Genomic DNA, 18,900 nt, shown 5'->3' with positions numbered 1-18,900 from the left:
TTATGTTCAATGACTTCTTGTTTTTATTTATATCCCCTTTTTGAAGCTATACTTCTAAAAAGTGTCATTAATCTATGCATTTATAGCCAATTGTTTAATCAAAAGAGGAAGCATTGCTTTCATTGCATTCTTTCACTATATTTTTTCCATTTTGTTCAAAAAAGTTCATTGACAATCATATTTTATCTCCTAGGTCTGATATGAATGATTTGCACGTTTTCTTTGGCATGTTTGATTGCCTATTTTTTAATTAGGATATATTAGGATTTTTGCTAGGTCTGATATAGATGACCTTTTTTATTTGATTTAAATAATAATTTGACTTTTAATGGGACACATTGGAGAAAAATAATTCATGTAGTCGACCCCACGTAGTGGGTTAAAGGCTTTATGTTGTTGTTGTTGTTGTTGTTGTTGGGATATATTATGATATTCTTCCCAATATGCTTAACAATTGAGAATAGCATATGATGTAGTGCAAAAAATTTTAAAAATAGCATAAAATATTGAAAAATTATAAATATTTATTAATAATTAAATACTATAAGAAAAAATATCCTTAGAGGAATTGCATATATATCACAAACTTTTTATATTTTTATATATTAACATCTAAATCTTTATATTTATCTATATAACACTCAATTTTTTAAATCACAAAAAAATTCCACTAAAATTAATATATTTAAAGTAAATCACACATTTTCATGCATAAGCTTTGATGCGTTTTAGACACTAAATATAAGCAAATATATAAGTTTAGGTAGTGGATATATAAATATATAAGGTTTTGAGGTCTACATAAATCCCCAACTATCGTTATGCTACAAGCCATTAAAATATCATATAAATAAAATATGAGAATGCTTAAATATATATGGGCATTTATGAATGATAACTTGATTAAAAAATAAATTATCATGCCAGTAAAAATAATTAAATTTGTAAATAATGATATCATTGTTAAAATATACATAACATTTGGCCAAAATGCTAAACATTGAAGCTTAAAGTCAACTACTCAATTTTTTTATATTTAAATTACCATATTTTATAAAAAAACTAAAACCATTCATTCATAAAATCATAATCATTCATTTATTTTATCTACATCATCATTATCTCCAAAATCATAATATTCTTTGTCATTTCATTATCCTCATGTTTATTTGCAAGAGTGATTGGCCTGTATTATGAAGATCTTTCTCTTATTCCTTATATCAATCTCAAAGATTTTAGTTTATTTTATAAATATTACCATATTCACAATAATGTTCATGTTTCATTTGACTCATAATCCAATTTTCATATTAACCACTCATTAGGAACATTTATATCATTTAACGGGATTTGGTCAAGACCCTGTTATACTTCATATAAGCTAAATCTTTGAGGTGTTCATGATCCATCGTCCTTCTTCTTTTGCTATAAAGCTACAACCAAAAAGAAAAAAGAATAAAAAAGTTTCATGTTAATAATTAATATACATTTAAGATATATTTACATTTATAAGTACTACACGTAAGATTAAGCACTTTAATCATAAAATTTTGCAAATGTGGACTTCTTTGACCATATGCCACCAAAATTAGCTGGTTCTATAGAACAACTTTTAATATAATTTAAACATTAAGTTATTATTCTATACTAATTATAATTGATATTATTCAGTGCTCTAGCAGTTTTTTGTCTCATTGCTGGGGGAATCCCGAAAAAACTCTTCATTTGTAATGTACACACTCAACTCATTGCTTGTTTTGTCTTCTTTTCTAACATCCTTGGCTAATCTTCCTATTCATGTAAATAAACCATCATCTATTTCCATATATTTGCAATGTTTGGGTTAACAAAAAAGTTCAGAGGATTTAAGAAATGAGCAGTTGCATATAAAGGCTGATGAATTTGCACTTCCCATACTCTATAAATTATTTCAAAAATATTTTTATATTTTTATCATTGGGATGCAACTATTGCTTCTTTAGCTTAGCCTCATTTATAAAACCCACCAGATGCATTTTCTCTATATCTACCAAAAAAAATACCTTCAATAAAGACCCTCCTATTTTATTGCATACACTATAATATTTCAAAAGGATTAGTTCAAGATGATCTGCTATGCTTACTTAGCCTTCCTTTCCTTTGAATAAGGACCAAATTCTTCACGGGTGAACATTTTCTTTTTAAATTTGTTTGTTATTGATGAACATAATCTATAAGATAAAAAACGCAGTGGCAAGCCAAGTATTAATCAATTTTCATTGGTGATCTTTGATTAGTAAATCTTCTCATAAAGTCATATAATTATAGTCTTGAATAAATTAAACTATGCACGATCACCACTGTTTTAAAGCATTTTCTTAATTTTTAAATTTTAAAGATATCTTACATTATCTAATCCAAATAATGAGCGATACATGAATTTGAATAAAAATGTGGACACTTATTCATCAATAACTTTCCTACAACAATATTGCAAAACATTCAATAATGAATAACTAATTATTCTAGTAAAATAGATAAAGGTGTTGCATAATAAACATAATGTAGTGTACCTATGAGTGACATACAAGCAAGAACATTTTCTATGATATCATCAATGACTACCTGAATAACATTATGTGGTCCAGCTTCTTTGATATGCTTGTTTAACAATTTAAACATATTCAGGGCATTCTTTGAATAAGAGTTAATATCAATTGACACTATAAATGTGATTCCTCTTGGACAATTAACCAAAAGTTTACTAAACTTTTCTTATTACGAAATATCCATCAAGCATAAGAGAACAATTATATTTGAAACAATTTTCTTTGTGGCATTGCAACCAATGTATCTATTATTACATGAGTTGTATCTTTTTTTTCAAGCATGGAATCCACGCCTTATGATTGCTTGGAGGTTTCATTCTAGTACTAAATTATCTAGATGCCTTCACTACTACTAAAAAGCTATCATACTGAAATTGCAATGAAGGGGATGTTTGCATCATACATCCTATGTCAAAATATTTGAATTGCTCTTTTCCTCATACCTTTACAAGCAACATCCAATTCTCTTTTTTTTTTTTTTCCTTTCTTTGTTTCATTGCTTCAAAGGGATTCAGAGTTAAAAATATCCAACTATCATTTAACCCCTAATTCTTCAAGCATAGAATTAGTCGTTGAATTTTTACTAAAGTATTTGATTTTGGTGTATAGTAACTCATTGATGGTTTTATAGCTAAAATGTAGTCATCCATATGATAGGAAATACTTGAAGATCTCAAGTGAAAACCTATCAATCTTGGAAAAACAGCGGGGAATATCTACAAAAAACTGAGAAAAAACCAGAAAACAACAATTTTATTGCAATAATCAAAGATGATAGAAGGAAAATACTAAGATGCAGTTGATTCTCAATTCGAGAGGAGGATCTATCTCTCCCAATCCCTAGACGTCGCTAGAGCCCAAGACGCCAAGCACCAAGAACAACAAAATCAGCCATAATTATAAGATCCCATAACCCTAATACAAACTCCTACTTAAAGTAAATACAAAAATAACATAAAAGGACTAAACAATGCTCAAACAATTAGCCCTAGGTAGTGGAACCCACCTCAAGGGGGGCGGGATTGGGAACCTGCTGACCAGCTGCTCCTGGTGTATTGCAGGAGCCGGCCCACAAGTTAGGTTAATTGGACAAGTCCAAGCATATCACCATCCTATCAAAATCATCTCCTCCATCCCTACCATTTTGTGTCATTTCATTAATTTATTCTTTCCACTCCCTATTCATACTCGCCTAAATTACTCCTTTCACATGTTAAGGGTAGTTACCACAAATGCCATTGTTTTTATAACCTCCAGCTAAGTATTGTTTATGATGAGTAATTACTCCTTTTTATATTTTTTCCACAAAAAATGCATATCACCCAATTGATACCAGTTACCTTTGCCAAGAGAACATATTTTCATGTGATACCTTTTCTAAAATTCTAATCTAAATAATTCATTTTTCTTTTCTTTATAGCTAATAGATATAAGTGCGGAATAATATGGTTTAATATTTTTATTAAATAATGAGATGATAGTTTTGCAAATTAAAGAAGATAAAATTAGGTTGTGATATAACACAAAAAAAGTTGAGCCTTGGGTTCATTTTGAGAAGATGAAGATGTTGCTCCACTTTTCATTTATCATACTATAGTTCAATATTTGTACTTTTGTTTATGTAGTTCATTGCAGTTTGATGATTGTACTTATAGTTCCTCATCTGTCCGATAGCCTACTTGCCCAAAATTTTCTACTACGTGGGTCTTTTGCTCTCCACCTTGCTAGAGTTTTTGTTGCGTATGTGAGAAATCAACTCAAAGCGAGGATATAATATTTGAGATAGAGAAACCTAAGGCAAAAAGGAAAAAAAAATAAATAACAGAATTAAATATAATGGCTTTCCTAAATAAAGAAACAAAGCACAGGCTATGATGAAAACATGCCGAATGCTTATAACATGACGTACCTTGACTAATTGTCTTTCTATAAGGTCCATGTCATCTTCAAAATTTGTGTTAGACTATCATGTTCCTAATAATGATAAATGAATCAATGTAAGACCTCAACATTAACAGCGGAGGGTTGACTAGATTGATTGTATCCATTGTGATGTAAATCGGATGAATAATAATAATAATAATAATAATAATAATAATAAACACTATTAATATCAATGACATAGAGAGATGGATTAGGTTGATGTTGTAGGTGGATTTGTGAAGTGTACAAGAGGTGAGAGGATAGGTCAGTGGACCTTTATAAGTGGGCTGGAGTTGGGGTGGATGAGGGCGAGAGGTGATTGAGTAGGCAGAGTGGAATAAACCAAGAAGGGGAGTCGTGTGCTGTCTACTGTTTGGAATTTTCCAACAGGGAAGGAGGGATCAGATGGTTCGGCTATGGGAGATCGGGCTTGCTGCCTAGAGGTGGGCTGTGTTTGCTGTGGAGGTTGGAGTACAGGAGCGAGGGCTCGGTCGAGGAGTGCGAACAGGTTGTTGATCTTGCGGCTGGGTTGTCGTGTCAAGCAGGAGGAAGGTCTGGGTGTCAGGTTTGGTCTGGCCTGTAGATCAAATCAGCGGGATGACAGGGAGATTGGTTGTAGGGTGCGGTTGGCAGAGAGAAACACATTGAGGCTCAATACAGTGCGGGTCGGAACTGAGAGGGGTTGTCGAGTGAGGCTGAAGTTCGATAGGTGCTTGAGTTGTTGTCGGGATTGATCGAGTGAATCGAAGGTGAAGAAAGGTCCGGCTGGGCTGCAACTGCAGCTTGCGATTCGGCTGGGATGCAAATAGGATATGTTAAGCTGGTTGACGGATTGGTCGATAGTGATCCTAAGACAGTCAAATAATTTGAAGGCTAGAGAGACCATTGTCTTGTTTGAACACTGTTTTGGCCGTTTTTGAAGTGTTAATATTATGTCATCGATCATATGTTTATTTATTCTCCGGCCATCACAGTCCATCAGTTGAGACTTAGGGATCATTCTCCATTCTTCTTTAATATAAATACAATAGATGAGGACAATGCTTGATTTTTCGATTACCCCAATATTGGCATGCTAATTAGCTAACCTTAACTCGCCTTGATAAGATATCCTTGCACATAGTTATTACCTGTTTACTCCTTGATATCACCTCTAATGAAACCTTAGAATTGTTTTATCATAATCCAATTAAGGCTGCCAATCATCATTATCATGATGTAACATTAGGATTGGGCTCCACAAAGTATGACTTGGATATCTTTAACACTTCAAACAATACTCATCATGGAAGAATGAAATATGAAGGTTCATAAAGCTTACCCCAAACAATAAAGTTAATGATAATTATGACAAAATAATGGCCGTTTGCTATCCCATTATTCAAGCATACTCTATTTTTCAATTCATCATCAGCAACATCTCTGTTAGCCTTTCTCCAACTATTTAGGGCAATTTTATTAATCTTGTTTTTCCATTCATTCCCCTTTTGTAGTATTTGAAGTGTTAAATTAATTTTGCACTAATATTTTTGCATTCATGATGTCCATCCATGTTAGCTTTGTCCAAACTCTTTATTATCCTTTGATGTTAAATTTATGTACATTGCTTAAAATACACCTTCTATCATCCATTATACTTGCACAAACAAATGCTTCGTTTGGGACGACTCTTTTAATGTTTCTTAAAGCAAATCTTTTATAAAAAAATTTATTTTTTGTACTAAAAAATTGCTTCAAGTAGCAGCAAGAAAACCATCCCAAACGAAACCTAAGTCTATTATATGCATATTTTGCGTTAGTAGTTGCTACTCCAGCAATCTCTAACATATACTCATTTCTCTATTATTTTTTATTTTACCACACTTTTATCCTAACAGTTTTATTTCCATCACATACAATTTGATTATCACTTTTAGATTATATTTGTATTATCCTGCTGCAAAACAAACACATTTCCCCACTAAATGAGGGCGGTTGATAGCTGTTTATATCATACAGTTATCCGTCGAAATGATATAATTTTTATCTATTATAACATAATCCATCCTTCAAATGTTCTTCCAGGTTTGTACAAAAGTACTCCAAGCAAATTTTACTTTTTGGAAAGGCCCAAAAGCAAATATCTTGTGACGTTATTAATGTACATGGCGTCCTCAATTCTCCAGAGTCCAGCAAAAACAGCAGTAGCACTTGTTCCAACACGTCAGAGCTTAGACTCTCGGAAGATGAAATTTCCATCTCAAATCCCTCACACATTTCTAAGAGTACTAATGGCATAGAGCCAAACAAGGAAGAATTCTTAGTGCTCCCAAATGAAATCAATTTTTCTTTATCAAATAATGAGAAGCAAGCAAATGAAACTCTCCAGTTTAACGACCCAATGCTCGCTTATCAAAACAGGAAAAAGATTGCGAAGAGGAATAAAACAAAGACGCCAAAGTCTTCGAAAGCGCACATTCTTGGTTCATTAGCTAAGTACGTATAATTTTCTTAGTTTTTTGGAGTTAAATTTAGATTGCTTATGTTGTTTGTAATTCTTCCAGGTTAAAGATCAAAGATAGAGCTGTTTTGACCGGCGTTTTGTCTAAGTATGGAGAAGTTGCTTCAGCTGCATCGAAGGAAATCTGATAAATTCATACTGTGCTATAGCAGATGGTTGATATAATGCTGCTCTTCCGATCTTTTTTTTAAACATTAAACTGTTGGGATAGGTTTTGCAGAGATGCACAGATCTTTTAGCAACAAAGAAAATTAATTATGGGATGTTCCTGCTTTTGATCTTGGTGGAAACCGCTTTTTTATGCGAACTTAAGGCTTCGTTTGGGATAGTTTTCTTATTGCTTCTTAAAGGCATAAAATTTTAATTTTTGTGTTAAAAAGTTGCTTTAGGTTTTGTTTGAAACGACTTTCTTGATGATTTTTAAAGCAGTTTTATAATACAAAAAATTTAAATTTATGTACTAAAAAGCTGCTTCAAGAAGCAACTAGAAACCCGTTCCAAACGAAGCCTCTAGAAACAATAAAAAAGCACCCAAATGAAGCCAAAATCTACAATGCAACCACATATCTTCAGATTAAGAATAATAAAAAAAAGACAACGATGAATCATCAAGTTAGGTGATTTCAGATTATCACAATTTACAACAGTAAGGGTGAGAACACTTTGTGAAATAAATAATCTGCTTATTTGATTTTAACAATTAATTAAGATTCTCATCATCATCAGAGCTGAAATCCTCCAAGCGCCGGTCTTTGATTGCAGGAAATATCGACTGCCGGGCTTCCGACATTGATTTCAGTATTGTATTATCCTTGCTTCTTGATGTACTCGTCACTTTCCTCTGTGCTTCTCTGACTTCTTTGCAGGCCTTATCCAAAACCTCAAGGAAATCCCTCACTGTGACAAACAATCTCAACCCCTCGTCTCTTCCAGCATTCCCATGGAAATAGTCAGTGGTAAGCTTTACTAATGTTCTTATTCTCTTTTCTTCCTCCAAAAGTTGAGTGATATCAGCCTCAGCATGCTCAACAAATGCTTTCAAAGAATCATGAAAAGCACTTTTCTCATCCAAGTTACTCATATCAGCGTTTAAGAACTCTTTTGTCTTCGCTAATCTATTGCTAAGACTTACAACTGAGCTCGTTAAAGCATCGGCGTCCAGTGCTGCAGCTTTCTTGACATTCTCAAGTTCATAGCTGAGGCTTGAAACAGCCCTGAGACCAAGATTTCGGTACTGATCTTCAGATTCTTCAGGAATTTCGTCGCTGAAGTCGACAGAGTTAAAGCTAGAAATTGTAATGCTGGAGTTACTCCTACTATCTCTTGCTATTTGCACAGCACGCCTGCCTTCGGACCGGATGATCTCTTGAACAACAAAATGTAGTAGTGTGGTCTTTCCATCGGCGCCTTTAACGTCTGAAAGTTTCAAAAGTGTGTCAAGCTTGAATGCCTCTGCTCCTCCACGGTATGTACCATCATTCATGCGGTTCCCAGTTTTGAGAACAGCTTCCAACAATTTTAAAAATAAACGACTGTTTTGGAGATCATTGCAGGCTTCCTATTACAAAATAAGAGAAGATAAAAAGTTTATAGTATGTAGGGGCTTGCTGCTACAATTGAAAATGGAAGGATGTGATAAACTGATTGTATAGAGAAGTGCAATAATAATAGGATCATTAGAGGAAAAATTATTCTGTGCGGATACCGAACGCCGTCTGGAGACCAATAAAAATACACCATGTCATCCTTTTTCTGTACCGCGGCTCGGTAATACTTGGTACTGAGGCTCGGTAATGCTCGATACCGAGGCTCGGTAACGCGGCATTCGGACGTAGAGCTGTCTTGCGTTCGCACATAATAATTTTTTGAAAGATTGACATGGGATGGACACTAGAGTCTAAAAAGATGAAAGCTATGACAAGTGCTTTAAGAACATCAAACAATGTGCACTGTGCATAGACAGGCATAAGTTACAAACCTTATAATTACATGCATATAGAGATTAGAGATGGATACATAAGTAGTTGTTTTGTGATTACAAAACTATTTCGAGCATACAAAGACGAGAGCATAAAGGCCATGCTCGAAGACTTAAAGGCGCAGAGTACATTCATATGAGAATATGTAATTTGCAAGAATGAAAAAATGATGGTAACTACTAAAGATGCGGAACTAGCCTTAGTTCTTATGAGGGGGCAAGCAACAAATTTATAAAAAAATAAAAATATAAAGATGTAAAAATAATTTATTTTAAACATAATCATTTTTCACAAATTTGTTTGTTAGTGTTAGAAAAGTTCAACATAATTGGATGAAATAACAGGATGTCAAAGGGCTTTCCGATTTCTGATTTTTTGAGGGGCAAATTATATGGAAAAAAGGTAGGCTCAGGGCAAAAAATAAAATTAGGGGGGATTACAAATAACCCTTATTATATTAAGAGTTTTAATTTTTTTAGGAAAGACAATTCACTACAAAGTTCCGCCCCTGACTACTGAATTTTTTGAAGATAATCAATATATTTTTACTATTATCTCATTCATCTACATTTGATATTTCAGACGTATCAAAATTTTAGATAGAACAAGTTTATTGACATTGTATTAGCAGCCAAGATATCCAAATATCTGAAGTATCAAATAATAATATGGCAATCCCATAGAAGCATCCATGGGTGGATCCACCCATGGCTTAGGGTGGGTAAATGCCCACCCTCAAATTTTTTTTTTTAAATATTTAGAGGGGAGATTTTGAAATATTTTGGGTATTTTGGGCATTTTGCCCCCCCCCCCCCCCCCCCTAAAATTTTTTTTTTTCATGGATGGCTGCATGTGAGTATGTGACAAGAGCTTAAAGCATTTTTTTTTTTTTTGAAAAGGAATAGATTTAGGTATAAGCTCCTCATCCGAGGTTGGTGCCATTCTCAACAATGTTTGTAGTAGCTCTATTGGAAGCTCGTTTCCTGCTTGGAGAAGACATTACTCCGATTATTAATCATTATCATCAGTACGCTATATATGTTATGATTCTCACAAATGTAGGAGGATACATATTGTCACTTTGTTTTCAAATATTTAATCAGAAAAATAAGAAAAAAATGTATATTTTAGAGAAACTGGAAAGATAATAAATATATGAAAATTTTAGTGTAATGATATTAAGAGTACGGTTGGGAACCCCTCAACCTGTGTTCCCCTCTGGCGGTAGCGCCTCTTAAGTGGAGTTCTAATAAGTGCGGGTCAGGAGGTTATGTAGGAGTGGGTGCCTCTTGTAGGTTAGCCGAGGGATTAGTTACGCCGCCGAACACCTCACAAGTTAAGATGGTAGCGGATAGATACCGCTGTTCCCAAAAGAAATATTAAGAACATGAAATATTATGATCATCATCATTATTATTCTTAGCCCAAAATTTTTTTTGATCAAATTTGCTAATCCTTCTTCTCTAGTGTCTCGATTTATTTTGATAGTGTTGCACGTAATGTTAACTATCAATCATATAAAAGTTGGCACAAGCTATTCCCGTAATGACAAGGATACAAAGGATATTATAGCAAAATATAAAAGTGTTCAGAAGAAAATATAATCAAATGACAACTACGATGCATTTCTAATTAAAAAAAAAAATGTAAATTTACCTTCCATTAATGCATCACAAACTTCTTCTACTTTTACATTATGTGCCTTTAAAGAGATGGCCAAATTCTGTGATTTCTTCTGCTCAAGAATCTGTATGCGTTGACCAGAAGAATCATTTCCAAAATCCCTTTTAGAATCATTCCTGCTCTTATCAGCAACATTGTACCCAAACAAAGTTTCTATCATCTCCTCATTAAACCTATAAAATTAACAAAAATCTACTATTTCAAGATTGAAAACAAATTTTATAGGGCTGAGTAACTTGAAAAGGAAGTCATTAAACGCTATTTGTAATGAGGCTTACTGGAATGATCCAGCTTTAAGCTGATGCCAGACCATGGATTGATCAGGGTTGGCCATGACCTTATCCCAAAAGAATGGCTTCAACTTGGTCTTGGCACTGTCAGTATCAACATTTTCTTTTGAAGAATCATTTTGCATCGGATACGAATTTGCATAAGAACTTGAATTTTCTTGTGGAAGACAGGAAGAGCCTTTTGGCGGCAGTGGCGGCCCTCCTTTGGGAGGGAGAGGAGCAGGCTTTGGTTTAGGAAGCGGAGGCGGCGGGGCAGGAGGAGGCACAGAAGTTCTTCCAGGAGGTGGCTTGAGAGGTGGTGGAGGCGGTACTCCTACCGGAGAAGGATTGAGAGGTGCATTTGTAAGCTCACTTGAACTTGAAGCTACAGAATGCCCATCAGATAAGGTAGCACTTTGGTTCGGGTCAGCTTTAAAAGATGAACCAAACTTATCTCTGTACAAACCAAAAGAATTCTGCGAAGAACCTGAAAATAGAAATTGTAGATTCAACATCCCATAGATCATACCATAATTTTATAGTTGGAAGAACAACAAAGCATATACATACTAGAGAAGTCACTAAGGCTTAAGGACAAAATTGGTCTCTCATCCTTTTGCCCATTGACAGTCTGATACTTGCTTCCAGCATATCTATTACAGCAACAAAAGCATAATGCAGCAAGTGTAAAAGTAGCTGCTGCAGTTACAACCACTGCAATAATAATTGTTTGAAAACTGTTGCTTGCAGCAGAAAGATGAGGTATTGGATGAACTTCGGGCACAAGGAAGTCATCTGATGATGAAGTTTGAGAAAAATCCCCATGATCATCTTCAGGCAAGTGGAGTTTATTCGGAGGTAATGACAGAACAGGAGCAAGCCGTTTAAATCCGATAGCTGGGGTTGGGGCTGGAGGTAGAGCTAAGACTGGAGCTAGAGCTGTGCTTCGAGTTTGGATTTGATGACTTGGTCTTAAAGTTGGAGCTGGAGATGGGTCAGAGGGTTTTCTTGAAAGAGAATCTTGCTCGAGCATTCTTAAAAAATGTGTAGGAGGCCTGTGCATTAGGCTGATATCTGGAAAAACAGGAAGGATATTTTGCTTGATCAGACAGTCAATAAGAGAGCGCTTCATGTCAGGGGTAAGGTGAGCGAGGGTCGCTTGCATGTCTTTCCATAGATGTTCAGTGGAAGAATCCATAATGCTATCTATTATTAGCAAATCTGAAGCAATCATGACTGATTTTGTTCCCAACAAATCAAGCATGCAATTTGACCATACATGTTCCATCTGCAATTCTGCATTCATAGGATCTTTTCAGAAACTATAGACAGTATAACCGATTGATCAGAGAAGTTAAATTTAAAGAAGCGTCCGATTCTACTAGTAAGATTCAAGCTTCGTTTGGGACATCTTTCTTACTGCTTCTTAAAGCAACTTTTTAGCATTAAAATTTTTATTTTTGAACTTATTAACTGTTTTAAGAAGTGGTAAGAAAGCCGTCCCAAATGAAGCCTCAGTTGTTTCAAAGCAGTTTCAGGTGACATACATCCAACAATTAAATATAACCTCTTGGACAATTACAAAGAGACTATATCACTACAGTTGAGTAATGCAAAATTTACCGATCTAGTACAGTTTAGCTAGCTAATGGATACAATGTCGTATAGCAAAATATGCAGAGATGAAAACAATTTAACAAATCCATGAATAACTTATATTGGTGTGCAGAAGGACAGGGAGGAAGTGCGCATATTCTATGAAAGAAAATGTAGCTGTGTTGCCATTTGGGGAACATGAACATCTTTAAGTCACAATATTATTACTTTGCATAAGAATAATAGTCATTCATCAAACATATCCTCCAGTTCACAAAATAATCTTCAGAAATTCATCAAATTTATGCAGGAAAAGAGATTTCACCCAAATACCGTGAAGCAAGCGAAAATTGATGGCAAGATATTACAACTATGCTTGCTTCAAGAGGAATACTATTATTTTGCCATCAGATAACAATAAATGGACATATGGCTGCAGACTCATGTTGCACATTCACCAGTAAAGAGGCTTGGAAAATCATTGTAAAATTATGTGCTAATTTGATAAACAAGTAGTTTTTTACCTCCCATGAGAGCATAGCTGAATCATTTCCATAAAATATTTAAAATTAATAGGTGCAGAAAATCAATCTGGAGGATGGACAAAAATGCATATAGCCTCTTGAGTGCTTATCCGCTCATAGTAATTTTTTATGAGGGTACATTCATTCACAGAAATAGTTTGGCTGCAGCTTTCTTCATAGCTATATTTTTTCCAAGTATCTCCAATGAAAACAACATGGGGGTGAAAAAAAAATCACCCTTTCTATTCTATTCTAATTAACTATTATTCTATGGATTAAAACTTAAACGGAAACTAATCGCAACCATCAATCATATTTTTTGGCCTTGCTTTTTATTCCTCTGTATTCTGTAAATGGCAATGTTCCCATTCATTCCCATTCTTTGTGACGTGATTAATACTCAATCAAACAAAATCATATTGCAATTAACACCGAAGCATTTCATATCATTACTATTCACATGAGAAAATTTCTACGCCAAAAGAAAGAACGCGCAAGAAGAAAAAGATCAAGTTCTTATATCAAATATCAATAATAATACCAAAACAATTCTTACCATTTCTTCTCCCGTACCTGACAAATCCGTTACCATCGTATCCTCGGATCCAAAGAACAATCCATCGCCCGCTCGCCTTCCTCTCGAACCCCTCGGTACGGCAAATACTAGGAAAAAAACCGCGCACGCGGCTAAAAGAACATCACTTCTCATAGCCATCATACATCGGAACGAGCTCTCAGATAGGATCAGCCTTTATCAACTCATCAATAGCTGCAATATGTTCTTCCGATCAAAATCCTATGCAATCCAATCTCGGAAAGACCCCGAATAACCTTTCCTCTATAATGGAAAAAATGGCTGATTCCGAATGCAGAAGCCCCTGCGCGAAATGCGAAGAAAAGGGTAGAATATCAGAGGAGGGAAGGAACGAGGCCTTTGATCCTCTTCCGGCGAGTTCGTCGGGAAATGGCCTTCCGACGTGGTAGGAAATCAAGACGTGCCCGAGATCTAGGTTTCGACGTTTCGTCGCGGACGACGAGCTGGTGATAAATAGCGCATTTTGATTCTCTTCTATAGGTTCTGGAGCGAACGTGAGAGGAGCGACTAATAACTGTCGTATATTTTTTTCATCATAAAATTATTATTATTATTATTATTATTATTTATTTTTATGTTTTTATAAACTAAAGAGAGAAATTATACTTTGAATGAATTAGAAAAATATATTTACTATTTAATTTTTTGAAAAAATATATTTAAAATTTTATTTTAGGTCAAAATATTCTTACTTTTGAGTTTTGATAGCAAAATACTTATTATCATTGCCAATTCTGATTTGAAAAATTATTGAATAAAGTTCAAATATTAATAAATATTATTTATTATTAAATATTAAAATATTATTTAAAAATTAATAAATAGTTGAAACTTATTTGAATACTTAATGAACTTTTTTTATACATCAAATAAGTGTGCTAGAATAAGTTTATATAAGTTAATGTTTGAAAATTTTATAAAATTGATCAAATTATTCATCCAATTATACAATTATACAAGAGTTATAGGTCTCTGGCCGGTACCACCAAATTCGCTTCCTTATTGGAAATATAAAAAATCAATATGCTATAAAAATTTAAATTAGCAAGAAATAAATTTTATGATTCGTTTGGGATGACTTTCTAAAACAGTTTTTGAGTACAAAAATTTCTAGTTAGTACAAAAAATTTTGGAACTATAAATTTTTATGCTAGAAAGATGCTTTTGAAAATAGTAAGAAAGTTGTCTCAAACAAAGCCTATAACTACGGTGCTACAGTTGAGATAGGAATATTAGTTCTCTTGAAATAATTGTCATATAAAAAAGCGAATAAGAAATGCAAAGAAAGGAAACAGTACGTAAAGAATTTCTAGTGATGAATAACATCTCTGATTCTAATAATAATTAAAGTAATTTATGCCATAATATTCTTTTTTCAATTACACATACTTACATATGCTTCGTTTTGGATGGTTTTCTTATTGTTTTTAGAGCAAAAATTTCTTGAACAAAAATTTTTTGTGCTAAAAAATGATTTATAAAGCAATAAGAAAGCTGTCCCAAATGAAATCCTAAAGAAAAATTAGGCACCAAAAGAAAATCACAATGAACATTTTTTATATTCTCATGAACTTTTTTTTTAATTTCTTCAAAATAAAATTGCACGTGAGATATGTTAATATTCTTGGGATGGAAAGAAGCTTTCTTCAACTTCTTGGAAGGGAAGAGGATAGAAAGAGGGAAGGGGAGTAGGAGATAAAAATTTGAAATTTTATTGCTAAACCATATCTCCTATTACAGTCTATAGTGTCAATATATAGACACTAATGACTACATCAGTGGCAATATAAGCCATACAAGAAACTAAAGAAAAGAACACCTAAAAGCTAACAGTAAAATACACAAATATAAATAAGTTGGATATCAAAAACAACTCTAATAATCTCTACCTTGATCCAACTTCTATCAATTGACCATTGAAAAACATCTGAATCAATCCATTCATCTCCTTAATCTGTTACCACAGCCAAGTTAATGTCACCTTTGAGTTCAACCTTTTTTCATTTCTCTTTATTCGAACAATTTCTTTTGAAATGTCCATCTTTGTGGCAAAGATAACACTTCACTACAGGAAAAAATGTTAATTTCTGGCGGAAATAAATCCATCAGAAATTCCAATAGATTTTTCTTCCCCTTCAAATCCATCTCAAATCTCTTAACTACCTCCTTTGAACTTACAAATCCTGGATCGGGTAAAAGAGAGGACGCTATTTCTCTCGTCCTCTTCCTCTCGTCCTCCTCCTCTCGTCGGCTCCTTCTCAAAGTGAAATCCTCGGATCCAAATCTTTCGGAGCGACCAGGGAGAAACAAGAGCGTCAGCCACCCCCTTCCTCCGAAACCAGCTTGCGGCCTTGCGCTCTTAAGCCCAGCGAAATGCCAAATTTTCTGAAAGGTTTCTACGATGCCGGTTTAAGAAATGGAAAACGAGCTTGGCAAACCGGGTATTCACTTGCAAGTACAGGCTTATAAAAGTCATATACATGAGACATGTGAGTCCCTCTATATTTACTTTCAAAAGCAATTGGAGCATTTGGTCCAATCAACATTGCAATAGCTGCAGCCCCACCAATAGGCCGAGCTGGCCCTTCCGCATAAACCTAATGAAAACAGATACATTAAGCATATGATGTTTTATGTTCATATATCAATGAAATTGCAAAGGCCATGAATATATGCCTTAAAGAGAACTATATATAAATAATCATCTCTTAACCTTAATCAGTAATAGTCCCTTAACCCAAACCATATGAAGTCAGCGTTATGGGAAAAAATAGTAAAATCATGCTTCTCAGATGACTGCAATAAACTTCTTAAAAGCATTTGTAGAATCAACTACTTCAATATCAGTGTTCCCATATTCCTGAAATTTTACGTTTACAGATTACAAATCAGAGGAAAGTTAAACAGACAAAATTCAAAGAAAATTTATCATCTTCAAAAGCAGGGCACTACTGGGAAAGGGCTGAGTGGTTTTTCCCTTGGCCTCCAACAGAGTTGTTAAGGGTTCAAATTTCCCATGTATATGCCATTACATGATAAATATAATTTCTAGTGAAACACAGAGAAGATAGCTTCCATGTTGAGGCAAGGAACAAAATTCAGATAAACATCTAACCTCAAAAATGTTCATGAGCCATGTTTTAATAGACTTGCTTTTATCTATCTCTGTTTCACTACCAACTTCCAAGCGGCCAATTTGCTTTGGATCAATCCGATATTTCTCAATCAGGGAAGTGACAAAGCTGAATAAAAAATTTAATAAACAATTGGATCTTAGCAAATTATCATCGTTTAGACAAAACAAAACAAGAAAAAGCTATAGTGAAGAAATGTTATCTTATAAATAATTTTAAAAATCCATTGCAAAGGAAACAAAAAGAACTAATCACATATAAGTATCTTAAATATTGAAGATATATTCACTTAAATATTGATGCAAATTGTTTCTTCTCTAATCATTTCACATCATCATAGTCATCAAAAATTCAATTGAAATTTTGTTAATGAAACCACCTCAGCATCATCATAACTCTCCAAATATAAAAAGGCATCTTAATTGAACCAAATTCTTTAACCTTATGCATCTTCAGTAGAAACTCCACTTTGTATTTTTGAATCAATTTATGACATATCCCATTATTTTATTCATTATATTCTTCATAAATATTTTTACAGTAACTCACATTTATTAATTTTCAATGTTAATAGAAGTCCCATAAATATGTCTACAAAATTATAACTTCACTAAACATTCTGTTGTTAAGCAATGTAATTACGAGCTGCAGAATAATCCCCTGGTCAAACTAATCGAACGGAGTTCATATGTGAGTGTTTATATTTGAGTTTTTTTATTATTAGCTTGTTCAAATTCAGTTCGTATTTGATTCAAGTCTTATATTGTTTGTGTCCATATTTGATTCATTATGTGCATATTTTTTAAAATTTCACATCATAAAAAATATTTTTATTCATTCAAACTATTATTATAGCTACAACATACAAATAATAATTATAAAAAGTTGAGAACCTTGAGTTACTGTTTCTGACAATTTTTGCATTTCTAAATGCCTCAAGAACATGATTTGACTGCATAATGATGAAAAAAAAAGTAACAATGTGAGATATTTTTGCAACCCAAGGGAAAAGAAACATTATGAAAGCATATCCCAATATAGTTTTACATATTGTGCCAACACTGACTAATAAATGCGCCGACATCTAACATCAAGAACTTTCGTAAGGACTCCGTTCGATTCGTTTGAGCAGGGGATTATTCTGCAGCTCGTAATTATTTATTTTTAACAATATAAAGAAATATGCACGAAACGGATGGGATTTAATACGTCTACACCTACGCATGGCCAATTTCAAGCGGAAGAGGAATCGCATCGGCCAAAGGAGGCATCTGTGTGGCAACGTTCATCACCGGCGACCGACATAACCGACAAGTTCGATGTTGCAGCAGTCAGGAATACAAACATACGGCGTGAAAGAAATGACCGCACGAAATGGATCTCCACCATTGGCATATCAAGCAGCTGTCAATGGTGGCCGCCCGCGGATCCTGACGTTTGGCTTCGGCTTAGGTGAGACGAGGCAAGTTGTCGAGGGTGGCGTCGCTGAGCCTAGTATCAGTGTTCTGTGCGGGCTGAAGCGGTGGGACAACGTTGGAGTGAGAGCAAACAAAGTAGATTATGAGGTTTATGGTAATGGCAATGGCAAAGAAGAGGACGGCGACGATGATGCCGATGGTGTAGCTCATTGTAGAGGTTGGGTAGGAGGAGAAAATACTATTTGCTGATAGGAATTGAATTGTTTAAGCTGTATTTAACTTGGATTAATCTGCCAAACAGCAAAGACGATGCTTTAAAGCTGTTGTTGAGGGCATTTAACTTAATGGTGATCTAATTTGAGGACCTAGATGCTTTTTTGGCACAATTTAAATCCCCTGGATCAAGACACATTTATAAAAATATTTTAAAAAAGAAGCTTGTTCTATCAAACAGGTTTAGGTCGGTTTCATGCTTCCAGTTTCTGGCGCAGCTGAGAGCAAGAAATAATACAAGGCGGGAGGGAAAGCTGAAAGGAGCTGCTTACTGATACAAATTTAAATGCTATAGGTAACATTTGGATGATTCATTTGTTAGCACAAAATCAATGGCATGGATCACCAACGTGTCCCATAATTCCTAAAGCCATTACATCTGCTGTTAGTATTGAGGCTTTTATAATGAGGAGGAGGA

The 18,900-nt window shown here is 34.2% G+C and overlaps 3 protein-coding genes across 3 annotated transcripts; 1 reads left to right on the top strand and 2 right to left on the bottom strand.

Annotated features, from left to right (window-relative positions):
* Positions 1–6,575: 6,575 nt before the first annotated feature.
* On the top strand, positions 6,576–7,286 carry LOC114580830 (the record flags this gene model as incomplete). The annotated part of the gene is given in 2 exon segments (XM_028699550.1): positions 6,576–6,986; positions 7,055–7,286. Coding segments are annotated over 2 exon segments (496 nt in total), but the record flags the coding sequence as incomplete, so codon positions are not given.
* Positions 7,287–7,592: 306 nt separating this feature from the next.
* Positions 7,593–14,134, bottom strand: LOC110099425 (formin-like protein 5). Its single transcript, XM_028699535.1, is given in 6 exon segments — positions 7,593–8,753; positions 9,856–9,973; positions 10,647–10,846; positions 10,952–11,429; positions 11,513–12,238; positions 13,636–14,134. Coding segments are annotated over 6 exon segments (2,709 nt in total). The 5' UTR covers positions 13,781–14,134; the 3' UTR covers positions 7,593–7,711.
* Positions 14,135–15,788: 1,654 nt separating this feature from the next.
* Positions 15,789–18,080, bottom strand: LOC110099435 (hydroxymethylglutaryl-CoA synthase-like). Its single transcript, XM_020826577.2, has 4 exons — positions 18,013–18,080; positions 16,773–16,899; positions 16,455–16,517; positions 15,789–16,254 (listed from the first exon to the last, which is right to left on the bottom strand). The coding sequence occupies exons 1-4, from the start codon at positions 18,078–18,080 to the stop codon at positions 16,054–16,056; spliced, it is 459 nt and encodes a 152-aa protein (XP_020682236.1). The 3' UTR covers positions 15,789–16,053.
* Between the last annotated feature and the right edge of the window lie 820 nt (positions 18,081–18,900).

This window comes from Dendrobium catenatum, unplaced genomic scaffold (assembly GCF_001605985.2).
Source record: "Dendrobium catenatum unplaced genomic scaffold, ASM160598v2 fragScaff_scaffold_1338, whole genome shotgun sequence".
NCBI lineage: Eukaryota > Viridiplantae > Streptophyta > Magnoliopsida > Asparagales > Orchidaceae > Dendrobium > Dendrobium catenatum.
This window is presented reverse-complemented; position numbering and strand designations above follow the sequence as displayed.

Excerpts from the sequence above, each read along its gene's own strand:
- LOC110099435 (XM_020826577.2), bottom strand. The coding sequence starts at position 18,080 with ATGAACGTTGCCACACAGATGCCTCCTTTGGCCGATGCGATTCCTCTT. Across the intron at positions 16,900-18,012 it reads CCGCTTGAAATTGGCCATGC|CTTTGTCACTTCCCTGATTG; the intron begins GTAGGTGTAGAC and ends TTTTTTATTCAG. Across the intron at positions 16,255-16,454 it reads CTTTTAAGAAGTTTATTGCA|GTTTATGCGGAAGGGCCAGC; the intron begins GTCATCTGAGAA and ends TGTTTTCATTAG.